Source organism: Aulonocara stuartgranti (assembly GCF_965226115.1).
Source record: "Aulonocara stuartgranti genome assembly, chromosome: 2".
Taxonomy (NCBI): Eukaryota; Metazoa; Chordata; class Actinopteri; order Cichliformes; family Cichlidae; genus Aulonocara; species Aulonocara stuartgranti.
In genome coordinates this window covers 2,059,199-2,086,216 of record NC_138940.1, presented here as the reverse complement: position 1 = coordinate 2,086,216, position 27,018 = coordinate 2,059,199, and the positions used below count along the sequence as shown (strand labels likewise).

At 43.4% G+C, this 27,018-nt stretch overlaps 1 protein-coding gene across 2 annotated transcripts; it reads right to left on the bottom strand.

The window, feature by feature from the left end:
- Nucleotides 1-32: 32 nt before the first annotated feature.
- On the bottom strand, nucleotides 33-18,975 carry fbxo38 (F-box protein 38). Of its 2 annotated transcripts, none has more exons than XM_082552675.1 (22): nucleotides 18,815-18,975; nucleotides 18,155-18,354; nucleotides 17,456-17,589; nucleotides 16,301-16,464; nucleotides 15,921-16,086; nucleotides 15,470-15,745; nucleotides 14,329-14,422; nucleotides 13,951-14,081; nucleotides 13,617-13,787; nucleotides 13,341-13,483; nucleotides 12,868-13,048; nucleotides 10,534-10,586; nucleotides 9,630-9,750; nucleotides 9,366-9,521; nucleotides 8,522-9,157; nucleotides 6,956-7,056; nucleotides 6,686-6,788; nucleotides 5,393-5,559; nucleotides 4,339-4,484; nucleotides 2,097-2,200; nucleotides 731-844; nucleotides 33-654 (listed from the first exon to the last, which is right to left on the bottom strand). In XM_082552675.1, the coding sequence occupies exons 2-22, from the start codon at nucleotides 18,286-18,288 to the stop codon at nucleotides 476-478; spliced, it is 3,474 nt and encodes a 1,157-aa protein (XP_082408801.1). In that variant the 5' UTR covers nucleotides 18,289-18,354; nucleotides 18,815-18,975; the 3' UTR covers nucleotides 33-475. The 2 variants fall into 2 exon arrangements, with proteins under 2 accessions (XP_082408801.1, XP_082408802.1); XM_082552676.1 differs by having other exon boundaries at nucleotides 9,630-9,747.
- Between the last annotated feature and the right edge of the window lie 8,043 nt (nucleotides 18,976-27,018).

Here is a 27,018-nt window from a genome sequence, read left to right as displayed (position 1 = left end):
AGCCTTTATTTGGAACAAAATCAACAACGTCACATGTTTGACCCTTTTTTATTTACTCTTGGAATTAATGAGTTACCATACGTTCAGAGTCGTGTATGATAAAAGAGAAAACCAGCACAGATCTCGAGCTTATCAAATCCCCCAAATAAAGATTGAAGGCATGTTCTTGTATTTTTTCAAAGAATTGAAAAGAGCCGTCCTTCGGTGTGAGCCAAATGAAACATCATCATCACCCTCTCCCCACAGTGTCCACGTTTCACTGTCCAGCTCATTAGCGCCCCCTTGTGAGCAGCCTTAGACTCTGCTGTTCCTCCGTAATGCTACTGAAGAGTCATTAAATATTATGTGCATGTCAGTGCTGACCTGCAGCTTTCAACAGGAAACCAACTTTCTCATTTTTTAATAAAACCAAGTGTTTTCAGTCAGAAGCCCGAGCGTCGAGGCTGACATCCTTCTGGTTCTCGGTCTTTGGTTTCTAGATGTAGTCGTCATCCACGGGTTCGCCTGGAGTATCACAGTGATGAAGGAAGAGGACCACTACTCTCTGAAACACTCCTCTTTTGCTCTGCCGCCGCTCCGAGATCTCTTCCCCAATGGTCTCCATGCAGATGTCAGCCGACAGCTGTCCTTTGCGCCGTGGGGCGTAGATAGTGGCTAACACAGGAGAGAAAACCGTTTGAGTACAGAGAGCAGCCGCACGGAGAAACTGCTGACAGACTGACGCACTCACTGCTTTCATCGTCTTCAAAGTCGTAGCGGGAATAGCCGTTAGGATCCGCTGCTCTCAGGGTCCTGAGCCAAGGGAAGTCTGTTATCATGCTGTAGGGCGCTCCATCCACCAATCCTGAGCAGTGACATCACAAAGAGTTGATGGTGAGAACATGCACTACCAGTCAAACGTCTGAGAACAGTTATACAGTTATTTGTTGCAGTCGTTCAAGTCCAGTGAACAGCTTGAAATGGTACAAAGGTAAGTGTTGAGCTGCCAGCGGTTTAAAACAAAGGTAAGGTCACCAAAACTGTAAAATAATGTACATTTCACAATTATACAAAAAGGCCTTTTTCAGGGACAACACGGGTAAACATTTTAAATCTGTTCTGCAGCAACGGAGGCTGATCAGCCTTGAAAGCTGCTGCTGTTACTTCCTACATGCACCGAGTTGGTCAGGGCTTCATCCTACAGCAGGATAAAGACCCCACACAGTCCAAGCTGTGGCAGAACCACCTCAGGAACAAAGAACAAGATGAGCTTGGAAACATGGAGGTCCGGCACAGTCTCCAGACCTAAACCCATCGAGCTGGTTTGAACTGGACAGAAGAGCGAAAGCAAAGCAGCTACAAGGTCCACATTCATGGGAACATCTGCTCCAGATGTGGGAGAAGATTTGATTCGTGTTGTAGAAAGAAGCCACGGCTGTGTTCAGCTGTTATATCACAGGGGGCGACTTTGATGAGTCAGAATATATTTGGTCTATAAACTGATTTTGATAGTTTTTTCACTCTAACTTCTTATTTGTCCTATGCTTTCATTTCAAAATGCAATGAGACATTAAACTGTATGATTTTCAATAAAAACTGGAAAAACTTTTTTTGTAAAACGTTTGAGCGGTAGTGTGTGTTTGATGAGGAGCTTAAGAACTAGCCTGTCAGTAACTCCTTCAGTGCGCTAGTTCACCAGTGTAGTAAATAAGTCACTGCTATTCAAACAAGGAAGAGAAGTTTCTACATCCAGGGTGGATTTTATCAGTGTGGCTGCAAAGGTAGAGCAAGCAGTCAGCTGACCCAGGAATGATCAGCTGGGTGAGGCAGTGAAAACCATCTGTAGATGGCCAGTAACAATCAATACACTACAGACTCGCCATCACTTTTCTCACATTTACATCCACACAGAAACAAGATCAGAGATGATAAAACAGTGACGTTTAGAGCGGTGCACCTTTCCTCCCACCTGAGCCCGGCTCAGTGTGAAACTACACCAAACAGATCCTTCCATAACGTCACTGACCAAAAACAAACCTCGACTCCCAGAGGAGGCAGAATATAAGCAAGCACTTATGAAAACAAATTCAACAAGCGATGTGACGTAAACACGTTACCCTCCAGTGTGTAGATGTCTCGGCCCCAGGGGTATCTGGGAAACTTTTTCACATCCTCTTCTGTCCTGGTGGCTTCTGGGAAGAACTCGTACTTTATTAGCTCTCTGTTAGAGACAAACACACATGTATGAAAAACTGAAATTTGGCTTCATAAAGAGCAGTGACTCTATAGACAGTACATAACTCCCTTACTAATGACCACTGTTCCATTTTTGTTTCGTTTTGCTCTTTCTTGTTTGAAACTTGCTCATTAACGTCTGTGCTGAGAATAACCAGTCACGCTTGTTTTAAGCGCGTGGACACAGTATAGGCCACAGCCATCTGTGGTGGGGATGTGGTCTGCAGCTCCACTGCAGAGTAGGGTTCGGGGGCAGTGCCAGGAGGCTGGCAGCACAGGTGGGAATGATTTGGTGATAATTTCCTGCTATTTCAGGAGCCAGCTGGACCCGGAGGAGCGAGCTGCAGCAGGAACGAGTCCTGCACAGAGCAAACTTGGAAAAAAGCTTAAAATAAAACAGAGCAACAGTGTGCATGTGTTGGGCCTGCAACCAGTACAGCCAGTAGAGGTAGTGGCCACGATGCTGGTGGATCTAACCACCATGCAGACAGTGGTGGATCCAGGCCGAGTGCAAACCTGACATAGTGGCCGGGTCACCCTTGGAGCAGCCACAGCTGGTCGGGGCTCTACGTCAACCGTGCTGGCTGTGGAGAAGCTGCCACGACTGCCAGCCTCTAACTCGCTCGCCACCATCGCCCCGCACCTTCCACCAACTAAAGGCGATGTCCTAACTCGCAGGGAGCCTCGCAAATGCTGAAGCGGAAGTGCTGGAGGTGTGGGCGGCCGGGACACCAGCGCCAGGAGTGCCTGCTGATGGAGGTGGGACAGGTGGGGCACCAGCCCTCCAACACCTTCCACCGGTCCAGGAGGGACGTACTGGTAAGGTGCCAAGAGGGTATATGGGGATGGAATAGGGCTGCACGCAGACCCTGGTTCAGCCAGGGCCATTGGTGGAGGCAGAGCAGGTGGAGGTTAGGTGCGTGCATGGGGACATACACAAATATCCCATAGTGCCACTACAAATAAATACAAGGGCAAAACGCAGTAAAGGCTGCAGCATCTCTGAACGGCGTCGACGGATTGGGATTGAGAGATGCGCTTTAAAAACCTTTAGTGGAAGCTTGTGGGCGGGGCTTGTAGTGTCTGAGCTGTACTCAGTGGTGACACGAGGTCGTGCGACGCCGGCTTTGGGGAGGAGGAGATGGCAGGGCCTTCTCGTGAGGCCCCGCCGCCTCCAGCGATTGGCCACTGTTCTAAAACCTCTGGAGCAGGTAGGGCTCACAGCCAACCTGAAGAAGTGTGCCGTTGGACAGATGGAGGTGCAGTATTTGGAGTACCACTCTGAAGACGTCCTCAGGCGGAGAAGAAAACAGCCTGTATCCCAAGACCAAAAGAGAGGTGAGGCGGTTCTTGGGGACAGTTATCACTGCAGATTCAATCGATCGATCAATCATGCCAAACTTGTGCATGGAGCAGTGCCAGGTAGCATCTGTGCAGGTAAAGAAGGGGGGACCCCTGCTTCACACACCTAACGTCTGACTCCCCTTCATTCATGCAGATGGACACCTCGAACAGAGGGCTGAGGGACACTTTGTCCCAGCAGGTAAGAGGGCTCGACCGCCCTGTCGTCTGCACCGTTATTACCTCCTGGGATGCCCTCGGTTCAGACCATGTCCCACTGCAGCCCCATGAAGGAGTCCAACATCCAGATCACCCGGATCATCGTCCAGCTGCTGGCTGCTAGTACCTGCTTCATCTACATCTGTACAAGAACCCTTCAGTTTTCTGAAGTTTGGTAAATAAAAGCAGCAACACAACCCTGTTCATGTAACACGTGTGACTATAACAGATCAGTGGCCCTATAAGCAAATGTGTTACTGAAGTCCACAGCAGCTGTTATGCTGACGAAACACTACCATCAAAGGCCCCACACCCACGCACGGACACATGTACGCACGCACACACGCACCCACCCACGCACGCACAGACGCATCCACATCCACGCTCAGACGCATCCACGCACAGACGCACCCACATCCACGCACAGACGCGTCCACATCCACCCACGCACACACGCATCCACCCACGCACACACAGACACGTCCACGCACACACAGACACGTCCACGCACACACACAGCAGCCCACTGCTGTCTTGTGTAATGTTGCATGTGACACTACTCACTGGCTGATGTTAGCTATGGTGTCCATCCAACTGCGAATGCGAACTTTGTTGCGTATATTTGGCGGGTTGCTGAATTCGTGCACTATAGCGATGTGGTAAGGATACGGCCCCTGGAACAGCTGGCGCTCCAATGCTACCGAGTCAATCTGACAACATGAGACAGACAGAATTACACTGAGTGTTTCACATAGAAGTGTCTGGAAAATGAGACGAACATTTGTTTATCTTCATCTTGTTTAACGTTATCGTGATTTTAGCAGAGAGAACATGTCTGAGTCTGAGAGCTTCTCTTTTATGTAGCCAGATGTTCCAGCTGTTTTCAGCAAGCACAGTTATATCTGCTGTCAACAGCTTTACAGGCACAACCAAAGGTCTGAAGAGCCGGGGTGTCAAACACAGCCCACGGGCCACATTCGCCCAGCAGAATAAAGTGATCCCCATTTTTATTTTGATCCTTTTCCCATTGTGGGGGACAAAACATTTCAAACACCTCACCTGTGTTCTCCCTGGTAATAGTAGCAGTAAGTAGATAACACATGTTGCCCAATGTGTACCTTTCTCTTATTTTTCATACATTTCTCGCTTTCTTGTAGTCTATAAAATAAACTCCATACAGTCTGTGAATGGCAGAGATGTGTGCAGCACAGAGCCATGGCTCAGGCTCTGCATGAAGTTATAGTGCTCAACTTGTTTGATCTGCTCATCACAAACAAGCAGAACATTCGACTGCATCTGTATAAGTTTATAGTTTTTCCCACAGGTAAAAACCTCCATCATTGCCATTCATACAACACAAAGTAATTAACAAGTTTGTTTTTCACTTTCCACTGTAGCACAGTCCTGCTTTTTTACGACTACAGTAAAAACCTTTATTTTTTACAGTTTCTGTCTTTGCTGAAGCTTTTTGTAAGATCGAAGTGGCTGTATGTGGCTCGCCATGTGAAGTGAGTCTGACACCCCGGCCACAGGAAAAGTGCTTTTTGTTGCAGTATTGCGACATTACAACATTTTATACACCAGCAGTTAAGATTTCTAATGACCAAAGGTCACCAACCTGATGCATAGGACGCATGTAGATTATGCGATTCCTCTCAGGGGGCATTCTCAGGATCTGATCCAGGACCTGTTCCATGTCTAGCTTCTTACACTGAGCGTAGTCAAATCTGTTTACTATGGGGGCACTTTCTACTCTCAGGTGCTTTAACACGCGGCATCTGGTAGCTGTAGAGTGTAAACACACAAAGACGCTGATTACTCGAGACCTTCCAACTCAGCATAACCAAAGATGTCGCGGGCACTTTGGAGCGTTTGAAACACGACAATTTGATTTTTAAAAAGTACAAAAGTTAGTAATGACTTCTTGCATTTGCACAATCTGCCAAAAATTAAAAACATTCATCTCAGATTGAAGCTAAAAAACTAGTTAGTGTTGACTTGTTGTTCCTAGAGTATTTAAAAGTAGAATGGGAGGCAGAGCCTTCAGTTTTCAGGCCCCTCTTCTGTGGAACCAGCTTCCAGTTTGGATTCAGGAGACAGACACTATCTCTACTTTCAAGATCAGGCTTCAAACTTTCCTTTTTGCTAAAGCATATAGTTAGGGCTGGACCAGGTGACCCTGAATCCTCCACAGGAGGTCTGGGCTCCTGGGTGCTTCACAGAGCGCCTGTACACCTCTCTGCATTTAATCATGAGTTATTATTAACCTCTGTCTCTCTTTATCCTGTCTTCCTTCTCTCACCCCAACCAATCACAGCAGATGGCCCCGCCCCTCCCTGAGCCTGGTTCTGCTGGAGGTTTCTTCCTGTTAAAAGGGAGTTTTTCCTTCCCACTGTTTGGCCTAAACATGATCTCTTAACAAACAAGAGTGAAGACTAATTGTTTTGAACATGCAGTGACCAGCACTGACAATTTTGTGACTCATTTACAGACAAATTCGTTTCTCAAACGCAGAATATAAGAACCTCGGGAGATGCAAGAACATTTTACAGCTCATGTGCAGCACGAACACTCAGAAAAGTAGCAGCAGTCACATCTACTGCAGTTCATCTACTGCAGTTACATCTACTGCAGTTCCATCTACTGCAGTTCATCTACTGCAGTTCATCTACTGCAGTTCCATCTACTGCAGTTCCATCTACTGCAGTTCATCTACTGCAGTTCATCTACTGCAGTCCATCTACTGCAGTTCATCTACTGCAGTTCATCTACTGCAGTTACATCTACTGCAGTTCATTTTAAATGTTAAAAAGTAACTAAAGACTAGAAGCACTCTGATAGCACACACCTTATGTTTTTAGTTTTTGGCAGAACAAAACATTAATGTAAGTTAATTATCAAATATGAGTACCGTGAATGAACATCATTTTGGGGCAGTCTTTAAGGACCAGGTCAGTGATTCCACAGTTGGTCAGAGTGATTCCCACCAGGTTCTTGCTCTTCAGAGACAAAATCTATACAAGCAAAACCATCTCAGTACATCTTTGATAAAAACACACTGCAGAACCATTTGACCAAACTTTAACCAGAAAGGAACCAAGGACAAAAACATCTGTGTGCTTTTCTTTGGATCACAGAGTAAAGTGCCAGTCCCCGTGTTTGTGTCCGAGCGCACACGTACCTGCACATGGTCGTCCTCAGTCACCGGGTCCGAAGTGCTGGTTGATTTGTCAGCCATTCGTTTCCTCCTCACTGCCATTCGAGGCCTGGCTCTGGAAAGATCTACACAAAATAACAGAGTCCAAGGTTAAACACACCTGCCTGCAAAGAGGCTGAAAAGACACTGCTGTGAGATGGTGAATCAGGTCAGATGGAAAACCCCACAAACGTGGGAGAGTGGACTTGTACAACATGAAAAGGCTGGATGGTCACAAACTCCTGCAATAAAGAGGCTGTATCACAAGGAGGCCGATCAGTTTGTTTCCTCTGCACGGCGCGTGTCTGACGGTGCAGCAGCCGTGGAAACAACAATGTAATCTGCACATTTTCACTTTTTCCTCCAAGTAGATTTCCACTTTTTTCCTCAAAACAGCGTTCAGACTTTTTTCTTAAAATGCTCAATACAATTTTTATTGCTAATGTGGCTGTAACACTGCTTTGTACCTCAGCCGCCAGCAGACAAACCCGTGGCACCAGTTTTAAAAGAAGAAAACTTCCTCTGACTGTGAGATCAACGTCACTGAGAACTTATACAGAACATTTACTACATTTGGTAAATCTGTTTCCCAGCAGAGCTGCTCTGCAACAAAGAGGAAGCCTCGATGTCCCAGCTGTACACAGGAACCTGAACACAGCTTCCATTTGTGCAGCTGAAGCGGCAAAGTAAAACTTGTTTTAAAACCCCACGTGGACACGCGCGAGTCCATTTATTCAGGTTTGAATGTAGAGGTTTGTCAAAAACTGTCTGCTCAAAGTTCGTGTGCGTGCGGATGTAATTCCTTAAAAGCCAAATCACTGTAGAAACTTGTGGATCGTATCGTACGCACTCGAATCACTTTTGAGGCAAATTTCTCAGCTTAGCTTCTGAATGATCTTGTTAATAATTTCACATCCTCGTTAGGTTGGACTGTGGATCCTGCAGCTCCTGCAGCTCCTGTGACAATCAGAACAACCCCAGGTTTCTCTTCAGCTCTGTAGCCAGGCTGACAGTCAGAGCTCTGTCGGGCCAACCATCCCTCTAACCTTAACTAGTAACGACTTCATGAATAACATTTGAACCATTAGAGAAAAATGACCAATAATCATCCAACAGATGTAATATTATCTACAGCTGCTCTTAGCACCACTGATGTTAAGTCAGACTCTTTTTCTCCAGTCGATCTTTCTGAGTTAACTTCAATAATTACTTCCTCCAAACCATCAACGTGTCTTTTAGACCCCATTCCTACAAAACTGCCAACCAAAACTAAAAGATTCTCCTTCTGATCTTCATATTCGTTGCACATCTACCTCTCACATGCTGCCTGATGTCTGGATCAGCGTGGCCATGTTAACATGTGTGACAGATTTTGTTCTGAGTGAACAAAAGTAAATAGCAACCGAATCACAAACAACTTCACAGAGGTTTTAAACACAGCGATGTACTGAGCCTGATGTATACTAACATCTGCACGGAGCCATGAATAGAAGAAAGAAAAGCTTTAAGTTTCACTCCTGAGAAGCTGGATTCCTGTTGTTCCAGTCTTACCTGTCTCTGAGACCAACGGCACAGAGGACGTGCGGGTGCACGATCGGGTTAAAGGTCGCCTTGGAACAAAGTTCTCCTGCTGTGATCCTGAGCTCGCAGCAGAGGAAGGCTGCCTCTTCCCCTGAGCAGTCTGAGGTCCTGGTCTCCTGGGATCATTTTTTACAGCACCACCTCTGGGCTCCACTCTGTCCACACTGGCAGGACCAGAACTCAGAGGGACAGAGGGTCGCTCTGCGCCCTCTCTGCCACTCGCAGCTCTGTCAGGGGCTGTTCCATGGGTGGCATCCATCACCACGCTCCTACATCCACCCGCATGGCCCGATGTGGCTCCTGCAGGTCCAACTCTGACCAATGAGCCGGTCATTGTCCTTACTCCAGTCCTTGATGCTGGAGTATCCTCTGATGTCCCGCTAGCTCCTGGTCTTGCCGCGGCCTCCACAGCCTCAGTAGTAGTTCCTTTACCGCTGCTCCTCCTGCTGCTCTCAGTAGCAGCCTTCATGTCGGCCTTAATCTGTTCACTGGTCACCTGGCAGCTCTTCTCACAGCTGTTCTCTGCAGCGTGAGTCTTTGGCTGATCAGCGACTGCCATGGATATAGCCACACTGTTGCCCCTCCTCAGCGGAGTCTTTCCTTTACCTGGAGACGAAACACACCCTTTACAAACCTCGACACCAGCAGCCAGTTTTTAAGCCGTCATAATTACAATCAAATTAAGAATATCGGACTGATACATGAAGAAAGACGCTTGAATCAAAACACATCCTGAATGTCTGTCCACCATCTCACGATCCAATCATCAAGCACTTGCTGGTGCCTTCTGGCTGTGAGCCGTATCGTGCATCACCTTTTGTACATGAGGCCGGCTGCTCCAAACATGAAGGTGGCATTAACCTGGAAACAAGGCCTTCCTCTTCCTCGCTGTCCGAGTCCGAGATGACCTGTGAAGGTTTGGGCACGTTGGCACAAGCTGATCTGCACTGCTGGACTAAACCACTGGGACCTGGAATTAAAATCAAATATTAATGTGCAAAGTGTATGCAACATGTCATTTATACCTTCATTTTTCCAAACACTGCTTGCTTTGTTCAGTGAAAGACCAACGTCGGACCTGCTTGTTCCTCATCAGGTGGCTGTGATGCTGGAGCCTGGTGACTGGGCCCCGGAGCCATGTCGCCTTCTTCAGCCTCTGCTTCCTTCAGCTCGATCTGAGGCTCAACGTCCATGTTCTCCTTCCCAGAAAGTTAACACTCATATCAGAACCCAACCCTGACTATCAGCCCTACAATCTATCATATTTGACACGTGCGTTTCTGAGACCTCCGTCTCATCAACATGATCAATACTTGTCATTATTTCCAAACTCTTTTTGTCTAAAGTGAACATTGTTGTTAACAACAATTCGCCAAAAACACCCAACCATACAAAATATATATCACAGAACTACATCACAGAACTACATCACAGAACTACATCATAGAACTACATCACAGAACTATATCACAGAACTACATCATAGAACTACATCACAGAACTATATCATAGAACTACATCATAGAACTACATCATAGAACTATATCACAGAACTATATCATAGAACTACATCACAGAACTACATCACAGAACTACATCACAGAACTATATCATAGAACTATATCATAGAACTACATCATAGAACTACATCATAGAACTATATTATAGAACTACATCATAGAACTACATCATAGAACTACATCACAGAACTACATCACAGAACTACATCATAGAACTACATCATAGAACTACATCACAGAACTATATCATAGAACTATATTATAGAACTATATCATAGAACTATATCATAGAACTACATCACAGAACTACATCACAGAACTACATCATAGAACTATATCATACTCAACATGATGTAGCAAAAACATTCTATGGGCTTTGTTATCAGGGTTAATAAACATCTGTTATCTCTGGCTATTTGTGATGGGTTGGGTCTCACAGGGTGAAATACAGAACATTTTTACCTCGTCTTCATCCTCTTCATCTTCTTCCTCCACTCCATTTACTTCTGCTGGTGCTGTAAAAACAAGCGCTAGTTCTGTAACTCAACATTACGTCCATCATCTTCTACGACAGTGTACGAAGTAAAATACTTTATATAACTGAAGAAGTGAAGGTTAAAGGTCGCACTATGCCAGAACCACAGGTTGAAAAACATTTCCACGCCGTGTGTGACGCGCTGCGCCCTGTCAACCTACAGCTGCGTTGGAACAAAAAGAGTGAGGGATGAAAACATGCATGACTGTCCCCCCAAGCTCCAACTAAGCGACTGCAGACTGAGACTTTCACCCACAACGGATCAGCGACGGAAACAAGACAGCATCTGTTTAAACAGCCAGACTGGTTCAGCATTTTTTAGGTCATGGTGAGTATTGGTGTAACTTTACTAATCATGTTTACACATGATACACATGACTCTGTAAACACAGGAAAGGCATGTATGAATAACTCACAGCACTCCCTCACTGAGAATTTCAACCACTTCTCTAGTCTGACTTAAATTAATGCAACAAAGAATGATTCAGTCCGAGGCACTATCCCAGCACGGTAGGTTTAATCGTTCTCACATTATATCGATAAGTACAAAGCACACAGTCAAACTGTCACAGGATTCATATCAGGGCTTGCATTTGCTGATATGGTTATTGTACTCGGCCCTGAAAAGCTTAGAAATATGGTCTCTAAGCAGGTTCTTACTCTGGATGGCATTACCTTGGCCTCCAGTAACGCTGTGAGGAACCTTGGAGTCATTTTTGACCAGGACATGTCCTTCAACGCACATATTTTATTCTATTTTTTAAAAAGTATGGTTTCTTGCGCAATGTCTCCAACATCAGAAATATCCTGTCTCAGAGGACACTGAAAAACTAGTTCATGCTTTTATTAGCTGCTCCAAAATGCTGCAGCCAGAGTCCTGACAGGGACTAGAAAGAGAGCAGATTTCTCCTGTTTTGGCTTCCTGTTAAATCCAGAATTCAAAATCCTGCTCCTCACATACAAGGTCTTAAATAATCAGGCCCCATCTTATCTTAATGACCTTGTAGTACCATATCACCCTATTAGAGCACTTGGCTCTCGCTCTGCAGGCCTACTTGTTGTTCCTAGAGTATTTAAAAGTAGAATGGGAGGCAGAGCCTTCAGTTTTCAGGCCCCTCTTCTGTGCAACCAGCTTCCAGTTTGGATTCAGGAGACAGACACTATCTCTACTTTCAAGATTAGGCTTCAAACTTTCCTTTTTGCTAAAGCATATAGTTAGGGCTAGACTAGATGGCTGCCCTTCCCTGATCCCAGTTCTGCTAAAGGTTTCTTCCTGTTAAAAGGGAGTTTATCCTTCCCGCTGTTGCCAAGTGCTTGCTCACAGGGGGTTGTTCCTCAGTCAGTCCTGGCTGTAGCTCATGAGGTATCGCTACAGCCATGAAACTATTAATTGTAAAGTTCGATCCCCGTTTGCTCCAGTCTGCATGCTAAACATCCTTGAGCAGGATACCAGCCTCAAGTTCCTCTGTGACTCATCCATCAACGTGTATAAACGTTAGCTAGAAAGCACTTAAGCACAGAAAACAAAGCTGGTATGAATGTGTGAAAAAGTCATGTTGTAGTGCATTAAGCGCTCAGGCAGAGAAGAAAAGCTGTGTGTCAGCACTCCTGTCTTCTCAACACACACACTTTCCTCATTTTAACATTTCGTCTTTATCCTTAAACCAAATCTGCTGCACATCCTTCTCTTCTTTCTTAGTGTCCACCCTCACACACCACGAACTACACACCCTTTTCCTAGTGCTCATGTCTACTGTGGTCTTCTTAACCATCACACTTTTTCTTTGCAAATCTCTTCTTTTAAATACTTTCTTGTACTCTCTCATTCCATCATCCAGCACCAAGTCTCCTCGTCCTCCTTCCTCTGCTCAGAGGAAACACCAAACACCTCCCTGACAGTTTCCTTTACCACTTCATGGCCCATGACACCACTGTGTACTCTCCAGTCTCGTTCAGGTTCCTCCATCTGCATAAGATATAATCTACCTATGCGCGTCTAGTCTTATGTTACTCAGTGTTCCTCCTCTTCTGAAGTATGTGTTCATAGCCATCTCCATCCAGCACATGTGTCCTTTAGCACTGCTCCAACCACGACTCCGTCCACTCTGGGAACACTCCACCGCTTCATCCAACTTACTCCAGAACTCCTCCTCATTTTCTAACCGACATCCAACTTGTGGGCCATCAGCATTATTAAAAACATATGACGTTTATTTTAATACAATTGTTGGTATTTAATTATTAAAGCCAGTGAGACTTGCCATCGTGTTGCTGCTGCTGCCGCCGCCGTTGGTTGTTTATGTTGTTGATGGGTGGGGGAGGCATGTTTGGCTCATTGTGGTGATGGTGGTCTTCATTGTCATTGTTTGAGTTCTGGTTGCTGACGAGTGCTGAGGACACACCGATCCCAGTTCCTGCACTCAGACCCACCCTGGCACAGCCCTAACACACAGGTGCGCACACACAAACACACAAACGATTACAAATTGTTGCTGTGAGGTGATAACGACTAAATCCCTGTGTGCACAGGACTAACACGTACAAATGAGTCCAGCTACTCGGGTTCATTAAGAGCACGGCAGTCACACTGATGCACTGCATGAATGCACCAGTGCAGGATCCTCTGTAAAGAGCCTGACACACTTGCCATGCAGTTCTTTTGAAATCTGCTCCCTTTGAAGACGACGCGTCTCTGGGATGATTCGTTTCGAGAAAGCGACCATAACAAACGTACCTTGGGTGGTTCTCGAAACATTTGGTCCAGACAGATGAACTCCAGACTGGGCAGCAACTCTACAAACTGGGAAAAAGACTCCAGCTTGATGGCGTGACAGCGAACCAGAGTGAGATCAACCAGACGGCTCCATCTGGACTGATCTGCAGACAGAAACGGGGACAGCATGGTCCAAATGCATGACAACACTATACTTTTCCAATGATGTGAGAGGGAAAAACACTGCAGCATAATAAAGGCTGCATTTGTTATTATTCACCAAAACCAAAAATGTACCAGTAATCCAGTGGTGAGGGTTGTGGAGGTGAGGACAGTTGTAGATTAGCAGGTATTTAATATTGGTGAACACCTCATTCACCACCTTGATCCCAATATCAGTGATGATTCCTGGGTTCTCGATAACATCCGCCAGCCCATATTTCACCAGCTCCGAATGGCTCATTTTACCTGAGTTTAAATAAAAGCAGGAAAAGCCTCGTTTCCATCATCAGTGTACTGAACATGGGGCTTTATTACAGAGTTACTATTCATTCTCCTCTTGGTTTAAGGCTTCGTCAGCTGCTTATCGCCTTTTCATCAAAGCAAAAGATATTTGAGAGGAAGCACTAACACTGCAGCAGAAACTCATCCACATAACCCAGATGAAGAGTCTCAAACTGGGGAAACTCCAGCTCAGCCATCTTGAGAGCTGAGAAGACTCCATCTTTCGTCAGTGAAGGCTGGATACGCAGCTCGTGAAGCCTGATACACAACACAGAAGGAAGTGAGAATTTCAGCAACGCCTGCATCTTCATGCAAACATCAAATAATCCAATCGTGTCAAATGTGTCACAAACCTGTTAATGTCACTGCCCTGGTGCACATATTATTCTGAGTTATTTCTGGCGTTTATGTTTTAACCACATCTGAACACTGAAGCTATGAAATATGCAGCAGAATGTCCTGATTCTGTAATCCCTCTCACACAGCACTGTTCGTAAGCAGGTACCTGCGAGCAGCAGTTATGATGAGGTAGCCCAAGTCCACCTCCAGGGCATTCTTACAGGCTCCAAACGCAATGGTGTGGAGGTTCCGAAATCCTCCTGGATACGCCGTCAACATCAAAACAAACAGCAAAATATTACTACAGTACAGAAGTGAAGTAGTGTTTGAAGTGCTGAAGACAAACGTAGGGACACGTCATGTAAATCCACAGACTCTTGAACAGCTCGGACACAAACGAGTGAAAACACCTGAAAGACTCTTTGCTATAAAACACAGACGAAAACAAGCTGCGTCAGGGTCGCGGTCACTTTACTGTTCAAGCAGCACGAAAACAAACAAGAAAACAAAGATTTCTGAAAATGTTTTGTTTTAAATTTCAAATATTGTATAACAAGACATCTTTTTCCTCCCTGTTAACTGGAGCCTTTCATTGAACGACCCAATGAACACACTGGTGCTCTCTGCCTGTGCAGACATGTGGCAGCAGCTCTGTCACTGTGTGGTGTTTAACTAAATAAAACTGCAGACATAAGTGTGCGCACTAGTGTGTCACTGAGCGAACACAACCTCAGCATGTTGGGACTCTCTGCTCGTATTGTCACCATATTCAATCGAACGACAAAAGTCACCTCGGGGTCCAAACTGCGTTACATTCTTCACGCCACAGTAGGGGTGACGTGGGCCGCGAGTTTAACCCTTCAAAGCCGAGCGTATCGTATGTGATCCATGTGTTTTTGAGACTTCTGCATCGTCAGTGTAGCTTTTTTATTTTACCCTCAAAAAAACATTTTTAATGACGCCACTGCAAAAATATCGCTTATGGAGCAAATGTGATACAAATACTCATATATGCAGATTAAAATGTGACATATTTCTATATATATTTTGTCTAAAGGTTCAACAAACACTCCATCATCAAAAAATAAAGATTTCTGGTAGTAATTTCATGGTTCAGGTTTTAAAGGGTTAACGATTGTTTCCAGGTAATGTGATTCATTTCCATGTGACACTCATGAACATGTAAATTCTAACACGCAGGCATTAAAACAACAACAGCAAAGCCATGCATGAATCAATCCTACTGAACAACAGTGTGATTTAAAGATGCACTGAAAGTGCAGCGGTGTCTACAAACAGCTGCTCACCTGATCTCCAGCTGTCCTCCACCACGTGCTGAATCAGCCCTCCCAAGAAGGGAACTCGTACCAGCTCCAGCTGCTCGAGGTTCCGGGCTGAAGCCAAGCCGGTAATCAGGGGAACGTATTTGAGAGAGTTGGTCGGCCCTGCACAGTTGCGCATAACAAAGGTCCTTAGGCTCACACACAGAAAGTCCTTAAACGGCTGTGGTTTGGTAAGGCGGACCCACTTCAGGTAAAGGTGCCGTAGCATGGACACGCAGGGGATCTCGGGAACATTCACACCTGGGTTGGTAAATATAAAAGGACACAGATACTTTAGACCTTAAGATTATCCTTCTGTTCTTTTTAACAACCACACATCTACACAACAGCAGACACGACGCCGACTTACATCCAGAATTTTGGATAGTAGCTCTGATGTATTTGGACCAAGTCTGTGTCATTATGTTGTACTCACCCACCAGATGGAGGGTCTGGATCTTGGCATTTATGGGGACGGTGAGTTTGTTCTCAGCGGGAATGGGAAACGCTCCGTTACGGTTGCGGAACTTTCCGAGAATGTGAACCTGGGGCATGTAGTTCCAAATGGCTTCCACCAGCTCCAGGTGGGAAGTCTCAACGCCCTGAAATGACATCAGCGAAGGTAACTGCAAACGTAACTCAACGATTACACCTTAAGGCTCTTTCAAATGGGACCCGGCGTGCGCTAGCTACAGCAAAGGGCCTTTACACATATCATCAGTCTGCCAGGTCAGAGAATGTAGCAACAAATAAAGAACATAAAACACGTGTTAATTATTTAATACACAGCAGATCAGTCACATACTGTTTACCCACCAGCAGATTTGGGCAGGCTTGCAGAGCCTCCAGGACTCCTGGAATACTGAACGCCTCAAAACCACGGATTCGTCTCCTTTCCAGGTATCGTGGGTGGAGACCATACAGCTGCTCCAGATCTGGCATCTTCTTCAATAGGAGCAAAAAGCTGCTATCTGTAAAGCCTAAAGATAAAGCACAACAAACATAAATAAATCCCTTTTTTTCAATGTTTCAAAAGGGTTGCAGCATAAACCGGTTACTATGGACGCATTTACACACATATAAACAGAAGGTGAAAAAAACCTAAGTCGTTAAAAGTACAGTGGAACCCTGACTTACAAATGCCCCATTTAACGAAAAATTCAAGTTATGCAGGGACTGAACGCCAATATTTCTGCCCGTGTTACGGGCCTGCGTAACAAAATCCGCCGGCTCTGATTGGCTGAGCCCACAATGCCTTCCGAACCATGTGACAGCCCTCTTGGCTTTCGTATTTGCGCTTCGCTGTTCCACTTGAACGACGTATTGTTGTTGCAGTTAGCAAGTAGCCTAAAGCCTGTCGTTCACTCCAAAGGAGCGATGGGTGCTTCGACTAACGAAAGACCCTCGGGAACGAATTCATTTCGTAAGTCGGCGTTCCACTGTATTAGAAATATGAGCAAAGATATTTTTGCTCATTTTAGTTTTAAAGTTGCAAGGCTTGAACATGCATCTCTATCCCGTTCTGTGTTTAAGGGTCTCCACATGTTATTGCACTGTCAGAGTATGACTTAGACACGTCCAGGACCTCCTGCTAACCAAAGCTCTTTGTGTTTTGGTGTTCAAACTTACTTGGAGGTGAAAAACACTCTGCATAAATATGACCTGAAACATCACCAGAAGTTACACAGCAAAACAGGAGTGAGTCTAAAAGGAAACATGGGACCATTATTTTATAGAGTTACTGTTATTAAGTAAATATCTTAAAATTTTAAGATATAAAAATAAAAGATTTTTGCAGGCCAGTAAAAACACCACTAAACTCTCAGCCTGACCTGGAGCTTAGGCTCGATACATTCATTATTAAAACTGACAACATCAGAATTCATATTTGGGAACGGCAATGCCAAAAAAAGGGTACCATAGCACGCTCTTTGTTGTATGTTGGTGAAAGGCAGACTGGTTGTACTGTACCTGAAGGCATATACTCCCACCAGTGACCAGCACACAGGTCCACCACCTTGACCACTCGCAGGTACAGAGTTACTGCTTCTCGAAGCTTTCTAGATAAACATTCCATACACATGATATCCTTCATGGGCAGGTACCTACAAACAAGACAACGATGTTTAAAATCTCAGAAGCTGTTCCTGTGATCACCATTAAAACTTTTACTGGGAAAAGCGAGCGGGAGTCCTTCATCGAAGCTTCCGATCAACAAACTCCGACATGAAGAAAAGAAAAGCGAACTTTGCAGCTGTTCCAGCCACCGCGGTTTGTTTTACACAGCGAGAAATCTGCAGTAAGGCTCCAGAAGTAAGAGCTGTAATAACATATGCAGATGAGCTGCTGACTTAGTCTCAGACCGTGCTTGAATTATACAGCTTGACTTTGCCTAACGGAAGCCGTAGGTGTACCGTTCTGCCTATTTCCATCTACGCAACATTAACAGGTTACATTCTTCTCTTTCCACCCAGTCTACGTCCATTCTTGTCCACAGTCTTGTTCTCTTTGACATACAGTCACCATCATGGACCAAACGTTATCTTGTTTTCCAGTGGGTGTGTGGCAGTCAAAGGTACCAATACTGACTGGCATAATGAGCCAACACACTGGTCTCTACAACGCATAGTAAATACGACAAATGATAAGTGTAGCCTGAGCGCAGCATACCTGAATATATGACAGAGGACTTCATGGGACAGCTCATTGATGTAGTCTTTGGGCTCACTGAGTCTTTGCACAAGATCTTCCCCACTGCTGCCCACCAAAGCGTGGAATTTATTAGACTTCTTCCTTGGACCCATTACTGCTGTATCATATCCTCCCACGTGAAGTCTGGAGCTTCTATATCCCGAGCGGGGACCTCAGTTCTGGACACATTATGAGGGAAGATGGGTAAACTGGAGTAGGAGACTCATACCACACGACCTACTTTGAGGACACTTTAAGCTAATACCAATTATGTTCAAGACCTGCTGCGTGTTTGAAGTGAGGATGTAAAACCAATAATTACTGTGCACTCAGGGACGCTACGTCATCAACATGCACGAATATTCATGTTTGGTGGTAAACATAAGAAAAACAAATAGACCTTTTAATAAAAATAAAAGAACACATTATTTATTTTCTTCCATTTAAATGTGATGGCTACCACTCGGGTTATTTTACGACTGGCAGGTTCGTTAAATTATACTTTAAAGTTAAAAGAAGCCTTCGTTTAAGCTAGCTTAGTAGATAGCACAGCCGCTGCTAAGACCGTACTCCACACAATGGGTTCGCAGTCACAACCTGGCCCCTTTATCAAGGCCTGACACGGTGGTTCTAACCTACCAGTATGTTTCTACTAAAGTCTCCGTGAAGCTTCTTCTCAGCCATCCTGTCTCCACAGAAAATGTACTAAACACAGCCAGAGACGCGTTAGCACAAGCCAATGTTAGCTTGTTCTTCTTCTTCTTCTGAGTTTCTCGGCAGGCCATACGCATTAAACATGTGTTGCTGCCCCCTTTAGGTCAGTGTGGTGCAGAAACAATAAACAATTGATGGTTTTCTCCAAAGTTTTCGTTATAATCACTGGTTATTATTGACATTGACATGAGGTCTGCCTCTATAACACAGCAGTCCATCAAACCATGCTTATCAGTTTGTCTTTAATGTGGTGGAGAAATTTATACAACAGCATGAAAACAAAACACTTCATTACACATAAAACTGTAGTACTGGAAAACTGTGCATAAACTACCAGAAGTAAAAATAAATGTTAAATGAATTAATATTTGTGGGGATAGGTTAATTGGATAATCCAAATTGCCACTAGGTTTGAATGTGCGAGTGAATGTGAGTGTGAATGGTTGTCTGTCCCTGTGTGTTGGCCCTGCGACAGACTGGCGACCTGTCCAGGGTGTACCCCGCCTCTCGCCCGATGACAGCTGGGATAGGCTCCAGCGCCCTCCGCGACCCTGAAAAGGATAAGCGGAAGCGAATGGATGGATGGATGAATTAATATTGTAAAAGAAAAACGTAAGCCTGAACTGATGCTCTCTGTTGTTTATTTCAGCAGCTTTGCTCATTGCAATGTTCAATAAAAACTATTAGTAACTGAAAAAGTAGCAAGTACTCTACGTTTGATAAACCAGAATGATCAAACACCTTATTTAACACCATGCTGCCTTCATTCATTCAGCAATGTTGTGGGGATGGAGCTGGACTCCCTCAAGGTGGTGTCGGAGAGGCGGATGCTGTCCAAGATAAAGACAATGTTGGATAACACCTCCCACCCACTCCATGACATGTTGGTCAGTCACAGGAGCTCGTTCAGTGAGAGACTGAGATTACCGAAAAGCACCACTGAACGACACAGGAAATCATTCCTGCCTGTGGCCATCTCCCTGTACAACGCATCCACTTAACACACTGTTTGCTGCTACAGCTACACATGTTTCTTTTCCAAATATTTATTTATAAGTGACTTATGTATGTATGTATGTATATATATGTATATATTGTACTATTCTTAGTTAGCGTATTGTCTGTCTTGTCTTAATGTTGGTTTAAAATGGAGCACTGTAACAAAAAATAATTTCCCCCAGGGATCAATAAAGTATTCTGATTCTGATTCTGATTACACTGTGTTTTTCTTTACTTCTCTTTCAGTAATCTCTCAGCTTCCTTTCCTGCTGGACTTTGTTATGTTTAAGGTTGACCTATTTTGAATACTTTATATTCTCTTCCAGGATCATATTTTATAAATCATATGTTAGTAGTGTGTGTACTGTGAGTTCAGGAACACAGGCCTATATCTTGATTCAAGTATATTCAGATATATTACTAAGAACAAAAAGCAGCAGAATTAAAAGGTGTCAGGAGTGTGTGACAGTGTCAACTGTCAATATAAAATAAGACTTTATTGATCCCGCGACGGGGAAATTTTTGCGTTACCTCAGCTCAGGTACAGATATCAGAAGGAAATACAAAAAATACAAATACAATACAAACAAATAAATATCTATGGGAGGAGTCAAATACTAATGAAAACTGAAGGTGCTGTTGGCACAACAACTGGTTAAATATATCACATCCAGAAATCCCCAGAGATGAAAATATGAAAATGCTGGCTGAGCCTGCACCTGCTCTGCTTGCTGTTTTATTAGATTGCACAACTGATTATGCTGTGAATGTTTTGGCAGCGGTGGCACCGAGGCTTAAAGTGGGATTTGTTAGGTGGAGGAACCTTCTCAAGTGTAGCAGTACAACTAACCTGTTTAACCCTGCCTCCTGGCACCATGTGCAAGGGTTTTCTCCAGAGCCAGAAAGGTTATTTCTAAAAACATCAATCAACTGAGTCCAAGCACGGCGAGAAAAATATTTATTTCTTAATAAAATGACTAAAGTTACCATCACCCCAGTACTCATACGCACAGTCACTGTCTTTTGAAACCACTGGAACAGTTTTAACATTTCATTATTACATTTAATCAAACATTGACTGAAATCCTATTGCCATGCATTCTAACACTGATAGGGCTTTATTTCCATTATCCACATGTTCATCAAAAACACATTAGATGAATGAATTCACCACACAAAATCAAATTAAGGTGTTTGTATTTCCATTCCATGCCTACACTGTTGCAAGAGGCAATCACGGACAATTTAAACGACAATAAAGACTTTGACCAGCAGGGGGCTTTGTGCGCACATGAAGCTCGAGAAATGAGCCTTTGTTTGAAGCAACTGAATGGAAAGCTTCAAGGCTTTATGAGGCTTCATCTGCTCATCACCGACGATTAGTTATTTTACACATCTGTGCGTCAAGCAAAGGGGGCGTGGTTTACACCCTGGACAGGTCACCAGCCCGACACAGACAACCATTCACATTCACACCTATGGGCAATTTAGATTAACCTAACACCGCTAACTAACTGCATATGGACCTTAAACTGTGAGAGGAAGCGGGAGAACCCACGCAAACACGGGGCGAACATGCAAACCCCCCACAGGCCCGATCAGGTGGTGCAGTTGAACTCAGCACGTTGCTGTGAGACAAGAGAGCTAATCACTGCGCCACCGTGCTGCCCGGTCTCACGGATAACTGAACAAAAACACCTACGTTAGATCAGGGGTCAGCAAGCTGCGGCTCCGCGTGGTTTGGGGAAATAAATTAAAGTATTTAGCTGAAGTGTAATTTATTTATGTTAGTTCTTTTTTAACTTGTAGTTCTAAATTGGAAGATTATTGTGATATTGAAATATAAAAATAAAATTATATTTTATTATCTTTTCATCGCTCAAAATAAGCGGCACACTCGCGGAAGCCGGTGTACCCGCCGAAACGCTCTGCATTTATCGAGACTTTCAACCCCAGGTAGGCCAATTGTGGACCTTCGGATCCACATTATGTCAGCAGCGGTTTTTGATAAGGGCGACACGGGCGCTTGCCCGCGGCGGCATTGTGGTGGGGGGCGGCATTACGCCCATTTACTCGCACTCATGCTGCCCGACGTCATGCCAGCGCATAGCGGGGATGTCACAGGCACCGATCGGTTTTCTATCGCCCATTTGCTGGGAGTAAGGGCGCCCTCCGTTTGCGAGGTGCGCCTGCTGCTTGCGGCTCAGGGAGGAGAGGGCGGGGCGGCGGGGGAGTCTCTGACCGGCTGGGGCAGCGTCTAATAACCAACTCGCAAAATAAAAGAAAATAAATACAAACACGAAAACACCAGACATTATAATACAGACTTATAATTTGCACCGATGTCTTTTTCGAAATTCTATACCCGAAAAGTGAGCGCGAGAGCCCTCGGTGCGCATGCTCGCTGCTGAAGTCAAAGTAAACTTTATTGTCATCTCCGCTACATGCAGTCCAGGATATAGAGAGACGAGACGACGAGGCTCCAGTTACAGCAGTGCAAGTAAACCAACAGTATATATAAGAAGAGTAAGAAAATAAATATACACTTTAGGACTCGGGGTAAAGGATCAATAACAATTTAAAATTTATATTTATTTGATGATTTAAAGTCTCACACACAACCCGTCGAAAGGGGAGGAAGACCTGCTGCTTCCAAGTAGAGCACATTTCATTCATAATGTTGTAAATCCAAGCCCATTATGTATTCATGATTTGAATCCTGGGTTGTGTGAAATCCCAGGAATAAACAAAGTGAATCTGTGAACTAAGGTGTAGGTCTGTTAGATCATGTTGTGGTGATCCTCGAGTTGGGGGATGATTGTTCATACTGGAGTGCAAAATTAAAACCAAGATGGACAAGAAAAGTTCAAAGCCATCAGGTGCTCAGTTTAGAAAAAAGAGAAAAGAAGACGAGGAGAAACGAGCAACAGATGCAGGTAAGCAGATGTGTGATTGGATGATGGCAGGTCATCCTGAAACAATCAGAATCAGAATACTTTATTAATCCCTAAGGAAATAATGTGGGTTACAGTTGCTCCAAGAAGAAATGGTAAAAATAGCAACAGTAACAGACTAAACTCCAAACATTATGTTACAGATTTTACACATTTAAGAAATGGCACTGATATAGCCCCGCTATGGTTGCAGTGTCGCGCGACACATCTCGTGCACATCTCGGTTTCTGTATCTGCGCACTGCGCCCCGGACACCGCAGCTGTGCCGCGTGTGCAGTCGTGTCTTTACCGCCATACGGGGGGAGAGAAAGATGGCGGAATAAGCGGTTGTACAATCTGCGGGTCTGATTAAGAAACGTGATTTTGATGTCCTGTAAAATACTTTACTGACAAACTGTTACTCCAAAGGAAGTGGAACGCAAGCGAAACCCCCTGGAAGTTACTTTGACAGACCTTCAGGCAGACACAAAGATAAACTTAGAGTGATAAAAATGGCTAACCCCAAGCTAACAGGTAGCCTCTCCGACCATGATTACAACCTTGCTGCTATGCGGGAAGCATGTGAGGATGAAGATATAGAAGAGATGGAACTTCAGAAAGAGATCGGAAGACCCATAGGTGACCACACTCCGTTACCAAGTCCCAATCCCAAAAAAATGAAAAGCAAAATAACTGAGAAGCAGGTGAGCATCGAGAATGTATATGAAGTTTTACTTGGCTTCACAAAGAGATGCGAGGAAAGGTTTGATTCGCTTGAAAAGAAGTTGGAAGCCTTCGAACAACGCATTGAAGTAAATACACAGGCGACCCAAAAAAACAGAGAGGAAATTGACAAGCTGACGACGAAGGTGGAGTCGCTGATGAAGGAAAACAAAGAATTAAAGGAGAGCTGTCGGGAGAGTGCACGTTACCGCAGAAGATGGGACCTCAGAATTTTGGGTCTGACAGAGAAGGACAACGAGAATACACGTGAAACAGTGATCGGCATTCTAACAAGAGTGGTTCCTGTATCAGTGGAAAAACTGCAGCTCATGGTTGATACAGTACACCGACTGGGGAAGAAAGACAATGCAGTGAGCAACAAGGTGCCAAGACCAATCATCATACAGTTCAGCATGAGGACGGCAAGGGATGAAGTATGGAGGAAATCCAAAGAGGCCAGGGTCTGCAAAGAACTGAACATAAAATTTAAAGAAGACTTCTCCAAAGAAGACCGTGAAGCTCGGATCAAGCTGTGGCCCAAGGTGCAGGAAGCTCGAAACAACGGCAAAAGAGCATTCCTAAAGTAGGGTTATGCAATAATAGACGGTAAAAGGATCGATCTGTGAGATGCACTTGAAGAAGTCACTACAAGTTAACCATAAAATGTGGGTATGTATGTGTATATATATGTTTATATATACATATCTGTTAAAAATACACAAATAAAAAATAGGAGAGGGTCAAAAAGCAAAGCCGTAGTTAAACGTGGGCTATCCAGAGCTAAAATTGCCGCATATATAAAGGGGTAGTACTGTGATAGGGTCGGAGTACTGTTATGATTACATAGGTAGGACACTAGGCTTATTCCTGCTTCAAGCACTTTTTTTTTCTTCTAGTAAGTGCCAAGGAAGCCGTTACTGTTCTTGTTTTGTATTTTGTTCTTGCGTTTTTGTTTTTGTTTTTTCTTTACCTTATAGATGGCTGTTCTATTAAGTTCCTTAAATGTTCGAGGCTTAAAAAACAATGTCAAACGTAAGGCCATGTTCTTATTCTGCAAGGAAATTAAGGCAAACATTTTGTTTTTACAAGAAACACATTCTGGTAAGGAAGAGGAAACATTTTGGAAACATCAATGGGGAGATAGTATTCTTTATTCACATGGTACTACTCACTCAGCAGGAGTTATGATCTTATTCAACAAATTTGCAGGGAGAGTTATTGATCATAAAAGCGACAGAATGGGGCATTGGATCATGGTGTTGGTAGAAGTCTGTGAACAGAAAATTATTCTTATTAACGTGTATGGATACAATAACAGGTCGCTAAATAGAAATATGATGTCTAACTTAAGTAAATTAATTGCAAAGTGGAGTACTACATATGGTTCTACCCAGGTGATAACTGGAGGCGATTTTAACCTGGCTCCTAACTCATGGCTTGACAGACAACCACAAAGAGGAAATCAACCAGAACACGATAGCATTATTTGTGACTTTTGTACGACAACCAATATGATCGATTATTGGAGGATGACAAACCCAAATACGAAGAAATATACTTGGTTTAGTCCATCAAATAAAAACGTATGTTCAAGATTAGATTATTGGCTTGTCTCCCAAACAGTATCATCATATGTTACGAAATGTGAGACCCAGTCAACCCCACTTACTGATCATTGTCTGATAAGTCTCTTATTATCTCTACGTAAACAACAAAGATCTGACAACATATGGAAATTTAACAATAGTTTATTACAAAACGAAGACTTCTGTAAACAAGTTAAAGAACTTAAATCAGAAATTAACAATATGAGCATGACTAATGTCAGTAAATGGGAATGGTTTAAATATAATGTGAAACAATTAGCTATAGAAACGGGAAAGAAAGTGTCTGCCCTACGCGTATGTGAACAGAAAAATCTAATTGAACAAATTCATTTATTATGTGGTAAACCCTGTATGACTGCGGAAGAGTCAGAACGCTTACAATCTTTACAAAATAAGCTAGATGAGGTGTACTTGATTAAAGCTAAAGGAGCATATGTAAGGTCTAGAGCCAAGTGGATTGAACATGGAGAAAAAAATTCATCTTATTTCTATAGTCTAGAGAAGCGTAGACAAACAAAGAAAAAAATAACTAAATTGAGTAAGGATGGTACTATAATTGAGGAACCAAACAAAATAAGTGAGGAAATTAACATGTTCTATAGTAATCTGTATAAATCAAGAACTGAAAAAGAAAATGCAGATATGTTTTTGATATGATTAAAGATCAGGTTAAAAAATTGGAAGAGGATGATAAAACATGGTTAGAAGAAGATTTGAAAATATCCGAATTAGATACAGCTCTAAAACAAATGAAAAATGGAAAATCGCCTGGAATTGATGGTTTAACGATTGAATTTTATAAAACCTTTTGGCAAGACATTAAAGATTTGTTATTTAATGGCTTTTTGGATTGTTTAAAAAATGAAGAACTATCCCCAACAATGAAAACAGGATTAATAACCTTATTACCCAAACCAAACAAAGATTTACAAATGCTAGACAATTGGAGACCCATAACACTTTTATGTAACGACTACAAATTATTAGCCTTAGTATATGCAAATAGGCTTAAAAGCGTCTTAACCAAATTGATTGATGAGTGCCAATCAGCGTTTATTAAAGGAAGGCAGATTCATAATAACATAAGATTAATATTAGATATGATTGACTATCGATCCTTTATTAATTCAGAAAGTTTAATACTATTTATTGACTTTTTAAAAGCATTTGATTCAATAGACCATAATTTTTTATTTAGATCTTTAGAACTTTTTGGATTTGGAAACAAATTTTGCAAAGTGATCAAACTGTTCTACAAACAAATTTATAGTTATGTTTCGCTCAATCCAGGCATAACATCTAGGATAGACATATTCTGTGGAATTCGACAGGGTTGCCCAATTTCTCCAAAATTATTTATTCTTTGCACTCAATTAATGGCTTACCTCATTGTGAACCATTCAGACATCGAAGGAATAAACATTTTTGATATTGAACTGAAAATAAGTCAGTTTGCAGATGACACAGTAATATTTTTAAAGGATAAATCAATACTCGAGAAAGCATTGAATGTCATTTCAATTTTTTCTAAAGCTTCAGGCTTGTGTCTGAACCTAAAGAAGTGTGAACTTTTGCCACTTTATGATTGTTTGGAAAATAGCATGAGGACGATTCCAGTGAAAAATGAAGTTAAGTATCTAGGCATCTATTTAGACAAAGACATCAACACTAGAGAATCAAAAAACCTAAAAGACAAAATTGATGGCATGTCCAAAACACTAAATCATTGGTTGACGAGAGATATTACAATTTTTGGACGCAATCTATTATCCAAATCAGAGGGCGTCTCAAAGATGGTTTATCCAGCATACTCACTATACATTACCCCGAAAAGCATTAAAAAGATTAACTCTATAATCTATCAATT